At 43.9% G+C, this 8,763-nt stretch overlaps 1 protein-coding gene and 2 long non-coding RNA genes across 6 annotated transcripts in view; 1 reads left to right on the plus strand and 2 right to left on the minus strand.

The window, feature by feature from the left end:
* The window catches only part of exd3 (exonuclease 3'-5' domain containing 3), a 71,573-nt gene that overhangs the window by 59,922 nt on the left and 2,888 nt on the right, over nucleotides 1–8,763 (minus strand). The window contains exons 3-5 of the mRNA XM_063209740.1: nucleotides 8,611–8,675; nucleotides 1,447–1,563; nucleotides 1,086–1,163 (exon numbers count right to left, since the gene is read on the minus strand). Coding sequence (XP_063065810.1) covers nucleotides 1,086–1,163; nucleotides 1,447–1,563; nucleotides 8,611–8,675 — 260 coding nt within the window. The remainder of the gene's footprint in view (nucleotides 1–1,085; nucleotides 1,164–1,446; nucleotides 1,564–8,610; nucleotides 8,676–8,763) is intronic.
* On the plus strand, nucleotides 2,833–4,640 carry LOC134459037 (uncharacterized). The gene is made up of 2 exons (XR_010036751.1): nucleotides 2,833–3,042; nucleotides 3,478–4,640. It is a non-coding gene; the product is annotated as an uncharacterized LOC134459037 (long non-coding RNA).
* On the minus strand, nucleotides 3,733–7,898 carry LOC134459036 (uncharacterized). Of its 4 annotated transcripts, XR_010036749.1 has the most exons (5): nucleotides 7,336–7,898; nucleotides 6,974–7,066; nucleotides 5,534–5,673; nucleotides 5,034–5,167; nucleotides 3,733–4,909 (listed from the first exon to the last, which is right to left on the minus strand). It is a non-coding gene; the product is annotated as an uncharacterized LOC134459036 (long non-coding RNA). The 4 variants fall into 4 exon arrangements; XR_010036748.1 differs by having other exon boundaries at nucleotides 6,974–7,898; XR_010036750.1 differs by lacking the exons at nucleotides 6,974–7,066; nucleotides 7,336–7,898 and adding an exon at nucleotides 6,474–6,609.

Consider the following 8,763-nt stretch of genomic DNA (forward strand, 5'->3'; position numbering starts at 1 on the left):
TTTTGGGCAAAAGTCAAAGCCCTAACACACACACACACACACACATTATAACCACGTTATACACACACACACGATATAATACACATGTTATACAAACACATACACCACACATTAATATACACACGTTATACACTCACACACATTATAACCACGTTGCAGACACACATTATACACACAGACACATTATCAATAGTATAATATAGTGTAATATAATATAATATAATATAATGTAATAGTATAATACAGTGTAAAGCTACGTTCACACACGACACTCCTCCCTCACTCGCCTAGTTGCCACTCGCTCATGGAACGTTCGCTAAACGTTCCCGCGGCTTTACCTGCCGATGTACAGGTGAGAAGTACCGAACTCTGCATTCCAATTGGTTACTCGCTTACTCGCCTCGCTCGAGAGTTAACATATTTCGAACTCGGGATCCGCCCACATCGCATCGCCTGTACTCTCCTCACCTAATCGCCTCCTCGTCTTGCTGGGACACATAGACATTCTATTGACTTAAAGGAGAAATCTGGTGTGAAATGGCTTACATTGTGTTAAAACATGATGCTGAGGGCTAAGTCTGGGCGCTTACCTTAACTCCAATCCAGCGCTAGTTAGCCGATGCTAACATTGGGGTTTCGCTGTGGTTCACCAGGGCATCATGTAGCCATCGTTATAAATCTCTACTTTTCACCCATTTATGACGCTCAAAATTGCCCAAAACTTCATTCTGTATAGTTGCGGGGTTGTTGTCATGTAAAATGAGGCATAGAGAACTTTGGTAGTCCACCGTTTGTTTAGAAACAACGCCATTCTTACAGGTTGTTGCGACCGCAATATTAGCATCGGCTAACTAGCGCTGGATTTCTCAATGCAAGGCAGATTTAAGGTAAGCACCCAAACCTAGCCCTCAGCAGCATATTTTAACACAATTTAAGCCATTTTACACCAGATTTCTCCTTTAACTCGCTGAGTGAGTAACTAGCAGCAACGTGTGTGAACATAGCTTATAAATTAAGACTACATAACCTGTTCTCTAGTATATAATGGAATATTTTATAATGTAGTATAGTGTAAGACTACATACCTGTTCTGTGGGCAGCATGTGGATCTCCACAGGAGGGTTCTGAGCCATCCTCCACTTCTGAAAGTCACCCAACAGCAGCTGACAGAGGAAGAGGAAGAACATCATCATCATCAAAATTACATCATCACTGCATGACATCAACATCAACATCATCATCACTATAATCCTCATCGTCATCGTCATCATGATCATCATCATAATCCTCCTCCTCCTCTTCATCATCATCATCATCACTATAATCATCATCATCATCATAATTACAGTTCTATCAGCATCATCATCACTGCATGACATCATCATCATCATTCATCTTCATCAGTATCATCATCATCATCCTCCTCCTCCTCCTCCTCCTCCTTACCTGTCCCAGTGTAGCAGATCGTCCCTTCTGTGGCCCTGGGCAGAAGCGCAGTACCTCCACCAGGCCAGCCAGGGGGCAGCGGAGAGCAGAGAAGCCCCACAACGCCTCAGCTCGCAACTACACAGGGAGAGAGAGAGAGAGAGAGAGAGAGAGAGAGAGAGAGAGAGAGAGAGAGAGAGAGAGAGAGAGAGAGAGAGAGAGAGAGAGAGAGAGATAAATACCGGTAGATAGATAGATAGATAGATAGATAGATAGATAGATAGATAGATAGATAGATAGATAGATAGATAGACAGACGAGTGCTTGTTAGACAAAACATCGATCAGAGAGCAGAGATGCCGCACTCAGGCCAATAAGAACCGTCCACGCACCTGATTACAAACCGGCTGGCATGTTCACGCCGCAGATGTTAGTGTTAACAAAACAAGAAAGTTAGTTGCGAATGCGAAACGAAAAATAATTGTTTTTTATCCGCAAACCGTGATAACAGCGTGGACTGCAGCTGACGTCCACGTTGTCATCACGGTTCAAAGAGAAAAAACAAGTATTCGCTTTGGGAACTAACTTTCTGCTTCATTCGGGTAACACATGGTCACGTGCGGAAGAGTTCAGAGCCCCTGTATGAACACGGGTGGTTCGCAGGTAAAAACTTTAGTGCCGAACGTAACTGGTGCGGGAACGGGCACCGGCACCGTTCTGGTCCGCCTGAAAACAGTAAAGCGGCGTACACACACATTACTAGCTTTTTGCTTGCTCGCCTACTCGCCACTCTCTCATGGAACGTTCGCTGAAAGTTCCAGCGGCTTTAACTGCCAATGAACAGGCGAGAAGTACCGAACTCTGCATTCCAATTGGTTACTCGCTTACTCGCGTCGCTCGAAGATAAAATATTTTCAACTCGGGATCCGCCCACATCCCATCGCTTGCACAGTACTCGCCTACTCGCCTGCGAGTCTCGCGGGAACACATCGACATTCTATTGACTTCATTCGCTGAGCGAGTAACTAGTAGCGACGTATGTGTACAGCCCTTAAGAGGGGGCTGTGGGGACATCTGTGTAGCAGCGTTCGACGTTAACTTTTTTGCTCACCAGCCACTGTCGCTAGTGTTTTTTCTGAGTCACAAGCCATTTAGACTTTCTACAAGCAAGTTTTTTGTTGTCAGAATTGTCCTTACGCCGGTGATAGGTGCACGAGTTTCCCCCACGCTCTCAACCTGCCTGCCCGCCATCCTCGCTTTCCTACGTCACCACCTCTCGCCTCGCTACCGCGTCCCAACAGAAAATAATGGAACACCTCGCCTCAATCGCTTATCGTACATGTAAATCGTGCGTTAGACTTGCAGTTAAAGGTAGGGTTGGAGATCTTTGAAAAACGGTTCCTGTGAGCTATATTTTTGAAAATACACAGCCCGCCTCTCCCTTCAGCCCTCCCCTCAAAGCCACGCCTTCAAAACACATGAACGCGCATGCAGTCTGTCAAGTGTTCGGATTATCCCGGGAACCCACGAGAGCTCACGAGGCGGGGGGGCGGGCTAGTAGAAGCCACAAGCGACTAGCCAAGCTAACTTCCAGCCATGGCACTGTCTCCGGCTACGGTAAGAATGTTCAACATCACAATAAACGCACAGGCCGTCATGGTTGCCATTTCAAGAAATATTGATGACAGTAGATGTATACTAGATTAGTTATTGAACTTGACTTGATACGTGTTACTTAGATATCTCATTCTAACTTCCTAACACTGATGACAGATGCTATACCGTCATCCCTAGACAGTAGTTCTAGCCAGTAGCTACAGTACTGACACATGGATTTATTTTGACAGATGTGTACCGCAGTATACATTTTACTATTGTATTTATATATACCCGACACCACAATCCGTAGTTCTAGTGTTTTAGGCTATGACTTCAGATTTCACTTGGGTTGTCGCACGCGCAGACACAGGGACAGAGGGAGTAAAGAAAAACAACCGAACTGATCAACGCTAATGAAATTGTTTTGGCTGACGATATTTTCATATGCTTTAGACCTTCCACGACCACGAGAGCTCCAGCTCTGACTTTCCTGGCCCATCACAATCATAACGACCTAACAGCCCAGTAGGACCGATGGCCAGAGATGGAGGAGGAAGATAGACGCAGCAGAGGTCGGGGGTATTGATTAGGTAGACTCCAACAGAATTGACGCCCTGCTAACTGTAAGGATGTACATTCATCCCTCAATAACATTGTCCTGCTGTATTCCTCCAGATGTGTAAGTATTGTAATGGATGTTATCACAACGGATGTACTCTATATCGCAACACGAGTAGGCTACACGAGTACACCTGTTGTGATAACCATTACAATATTTCTACTCCTATGAGTAGTAGTGTGATATTACATGGTTGTAGGTACACAACACCAGTGGTAGTTCAAGTACATCCATAAAAGCCCATCTACTTCAAACATCTGTGTAACCCCTGGCACAACACCAGTTTGTAAGAAATTGACTGAAAACGTTGTATGCATATAATTGGCACATCTTTATTTATATACACAATAATGATTGCTTATGTCCATATTGGTCTTATTGTCAATAGAGTTATTTAGTCCCCATCATCAAATAGAAAATGCACTACATAAAATGTATTTATTGCTTTGCAGGCCTTGATTCAATCATTGAATTTGAAGCAATCCCATCGGTTACTGCAGCGTGCCCTGACCCGTGACCCCAGTTTGATGTTCGACCTGGCACATGACATCTGGTCCTCAGTCACAACTCAGTAGCACAACCAACCTGGCGCCTCTGCGCAATCTGTAAGGAGATGCCCATGAACATTGAAAGGAAATGCTGTGGTGTTCTCAGTTTTGATAAGACTTTGGGCTGATGTAGGACCAGGTGAGAGAAACGGTCTCTTCAGGCATGCAGCCTACAGACAGTATGGGGCACTTGAACAGGGCTGACGTTGTAATACACAGTACAATACCCAGGATTAGCCAGGGTTACCCTGCTCCACTAGAGCAATATAAAAGGTTTATACAGAGTACGGTATAAAACACACAAACCGGCAGTGTGCAGACTTTTCTTATTTTTCATTATCTGTAGGAGCATTCATCTGTACATCTCACCTTTTTGGTTTGGAACCACGTTTGTCTTGTTACCATTGTTTTTTTCATACATAGAAAATAAATGCAACCTGTCAAATGTTCTTCTGATTGTGGTCTTGTGGAATATATAAATTATGTAACCATGCATTTTCAGTCAGAGAATGAATTAAAAAAGCCACACAGTCAAATTGTGTCCACCAATATTTACTGTCATTGAAATGTATGGACAATTTAAACAATGTATTACACATGACACTAGATACATTACTTTATACTATATTTACAGTTGTCATTACCACACAAGAACTCTGGGAAGGTGGGTAAGTGCAGCAACTGTGAAGGGCCTAGTTTGAGGTTGGAGGCGTCTGTGCTGTAAAAAGATAAACAGAATTAGAAATCACATATCTGACAGTAGCTCCAGTGACATTTTAAATGTAAGTAACCTGGGTTGTTGGGGCAGGGACACCAAAAATAACTCCTTTATCTGGGCTCACCTGGTTGTGAGTGTCTGCGGTCAGCCATCCCTCTTAGGGTAGAAAGTCTTCTGCGCAGGACGGTGCCCTGAAGGTTGACGTTCACAGTATGCAGCCTTCTTGTCCTGGAACTTTTATTGTGCAATTTTCCATATCTGTAACAAGCAATGTGTTAGACTATATTAGGGCTTCATTACATCAAATTACACAGCAGGGTTTTACAGGGTGTTGGCTACAGTCCCAGGACCTAAGTGGACTTGTGTGCCTTGCTCAAGTGCACTTCAGCTGTGGATGGAGGTGTAGGTAGGGAGAGGTAAGGATGGGATTTCAACCTGCTTCTCACTGATCTTAGGACCACCTCTCACCATCAGGTGATGGCTGGCTGCTACCTCAAATTTCATTCATGGCCCTAGTTATGTTCTGTAATCAGCATTGTTTTGACCTTACACAAATAAATGTAAATGCATTCTGCACCATGGGGGGCTGTGAAGACCTTTGAGAATATTTGCAGAACTACATACTGAATTGAGCCATCCGCCTTTCTCTTGGTTGGTGTGTTGAGATGGTGACTGCAGTCCAGGCTTCTTGGATTGGAGGAGAAAAGCTGTGGCTTTTACTGGCATAAGTATGTGGTTGTGGAAGGACCCTGTCGGCTGTTGACCTGAGGGAAAAAAGAGCACAAATTGCATATTAGCACAGAGCCCATGCTTAGACCATAGACAGATAAATCATCTGGCACAATCTGCATGCAACCAACAGAACCTAGAAAGAGAAAGATTAGCAGCAATACACAAAGGGGACAAGTATACAAAAACATGCAAAGTGTTCTGATAAGGTGCATGGAGGTAGTCTGTGTTGATTCCAGCAACCTCAAAGACTGAAAAGTGTCCCAGTGTGTTGAATTGAAAACTTGGCGCGTGCACGCGCACACATAGGAATATCATAATTTAGTGCCGTGTTTCTCAACAGGGGTGCCGGGGCACCCTGGGGTGCCGTAGGGCCCCCTCAGGGGTGCCGCGGAAACGTGGCTGATAAATAAATTATATAACATAAAACATATTTGTCAAAATTGATAAGTTAATGTTAGTCAGTGGAATCTTTGATCTGCCATTTAGGCACAATAAAGTAAATATTGGTCACCCCAGCTGCAACTTTGAACGTAGGTCGTGCTACTAGGTTGTGTGTCTCCAAATGTGTTACATTCTAAGCTTGTGTGGTATCGGATGTGATGCTATATGGCTACTTGGTTTGGGGTGCCTTGAAATTTTCCATGAATTGAAAGGGTGCCTCGCCTAAAAAAAGGTTGAGAAACACTGATTTAGTGTATCAATTACAACTACAGGATCTGTTCGCTTTTGTCAGATAGAACCATTGTTTTTCAAAGGCAGATCATTCCAAAAAGGATAGTAGTATCTGCAACTGGACGAAATTACATCCACAAACATGAATAAAATAAACTACCAGTGTGCGGTGATTCATTCTTCATTTACTTGGCAGCCTTGATATGTTTTGAAACAGGAGCAAGGAACAGCTATGGAAAACAACACACCTTGGAATGGACAAAGCAGAACATTTCAATATAACCAGGGTAAAACAAATAATGTACCGGCATCTCCATGTGATCATTCAGTGTAGCCATCACAATAAAGATCTGCCGTTTAGCCGTCATGGTCATTAGGTGGTATTTATCAAATGCAAAACTACCGTCTTCTCAAAAACGACATCAGCGAGTTAACAACATTACACCCACAAACATGTAAACATTTGAAAACCCAAGGCAATCTATTTTGCAATTCTGGACCGGCGAACAGGTTGTGCTTGTGCTTGCTACTATTACCAGAGTCATACAACAGAGATGTACCAAAGCAAAACATGCAAACGATATATTTTTGTAAACCACTAGAAAGACATGGGCTTTACTGGTCAAAGTAATGTGTGCGTAAACATGGTAGGTTACTTACTACGGGGTGGATCCGTATTTAGCAACTGAATGCGGATGGAGAAGGGGTGCTTCCGTCCTCCTCCCAGCTGGTTTGTCTGGCTCGTTCGCACAACTAGCAGCAAAACACACAAGAGTAACCGTCTGAGTTACACATAGCAATTCTGAAAACGTGTTCATGTGCACAGAATAAATGCCACAGAGGGGAAAAACACAAAAAATAAAGCGATTGAGGTAGCAGATGTTAAGCAAGGTAGCAGCTAGATATGTTGGAGCTTGAGCTAATCCTCTGACCCCTCTCAATGGATACTTGCTTAAAAAAAAGACACCACTGTGTCCTAAACCAATTCACAAAATATTATACAGACAAATATATTATCTCACCTCTCGATTAGAAATATGGTCACCAAAGCGTATTTGAAGCCGCTGCCGTAGCCGACATCTGTGTCCAAGAGTGTCAGGTCCCATTTCAAATTTTCAGCCCGTGTTGGAGTCTGGTTTTGCGAGTCCGATGATAATCCAAGGGAGTATGTTATCCTGACATGGTTCTAGTGTTCCAAAAGCCAAAGTTCTTCCTGTAGCTCTGCAAAAGCCACCACAGTTTCCAAGTAGCTCAGCCTGCTGCTAACTCTCGTTACCTTGCTACTAGCCGAGTGATGATGAGCCTTGTCGCGCGTGTGCATGAATGATGGGGGCGGGGTCGGTCAAGTTCACGAGTCGGTGAACGCGCAGGGAGGAGGGGTGAGTGCTGGCGGTTGATGGACGTGTCAGAAACCAATAGAAGTGATGATGAGTATTACTTCTATTGGTTGCCGTTTTCTTCTGACTACGCCCTCTACACTGGACCAAAAGATTTCGTTTTTTTTCCAAACACTCTATTTCAATGGGTGCTATGGCGTCATGAGGAGTTTTTCAGATGATATGGTAAAATATGTGCCAGAAAAACATCTCCTATCCCACCTTTAAATACAACTACTCTGATTTGTTACACCAGAGAATATGTTATCTGTCAAAGTGGCTAGTGAGACTGAAAATGTCAAGCCCTGCTGTGTTGACCAGTGGAATTACGCGTTGCCCACGCAAAGACTTGCATCGCGAAAAGGCTGAATACACGTATGAAAATTCTGAAATTGCTTTAATACTTGTCAAAATGATGTATCGCGATAGAAGACATACTATGTATTGTCATGTCGTCCAGCCCTGGTGTGTGTGTGTGTGTGTGTGTTTGTGTGTGTGCGCAACATGATCTCGAACGAATTGCGTCTCATTTCTCACGCAAACCAAAAACTGAAATTGCGTCGCATTTACGACGCATTCTCTTTACACACATGCGCACTGGTCATGCAGCTGTCCGTGACAAGTTAGGTTTAGGGAAAATTTTGGTCAGGGCACAAATTTAAAACTCAGAAATATGGCATTACTGACAGGTTAGGTTTAGGGATGGTTTTGGGAAGGGCACAGTTGTAAAACTATGAAACATTGCATTACTGACAGGTTTAGGGATGGTATTGGGAAGGGCACAGCTAGACCAATCAGAAGCTTCCTATGTGCTCTAGACAGCAGGTAATGTGTCGGAATATGTATGCAATCTTGGATTGGTTTGCATGAGAAATGAGACGCAATTTTTTGAGATCAAGCTTGTGTGTGTGACTTCCTTACCCCCTGTAGGTCTTTTAGGGTCCACAGCTGCAGAAGGCGATCTCTCAACTCTCCCGGCTCCACACCTGAATCACACACACACACACACACACACACACACACACACACAGACACACACATACACACGCAGACACACAGCCACACACACAACCC

This window comes from Engraulis encrasicolus, chromosome 11, assembly GCF_034702125.1.
Source record: "Engraulis encrasicolus isolate BLACKSEA-1 chromosome 11, IST_EnEncr_1.0, whole genome shotgun sequence".
Classification (NCBI taxonomy): Eukaryota; Metazoa; Chordata; class Actinopteri; order Clupeiformes; family Engraulidae; genus Engraulis; species Engraulis encrasicolus.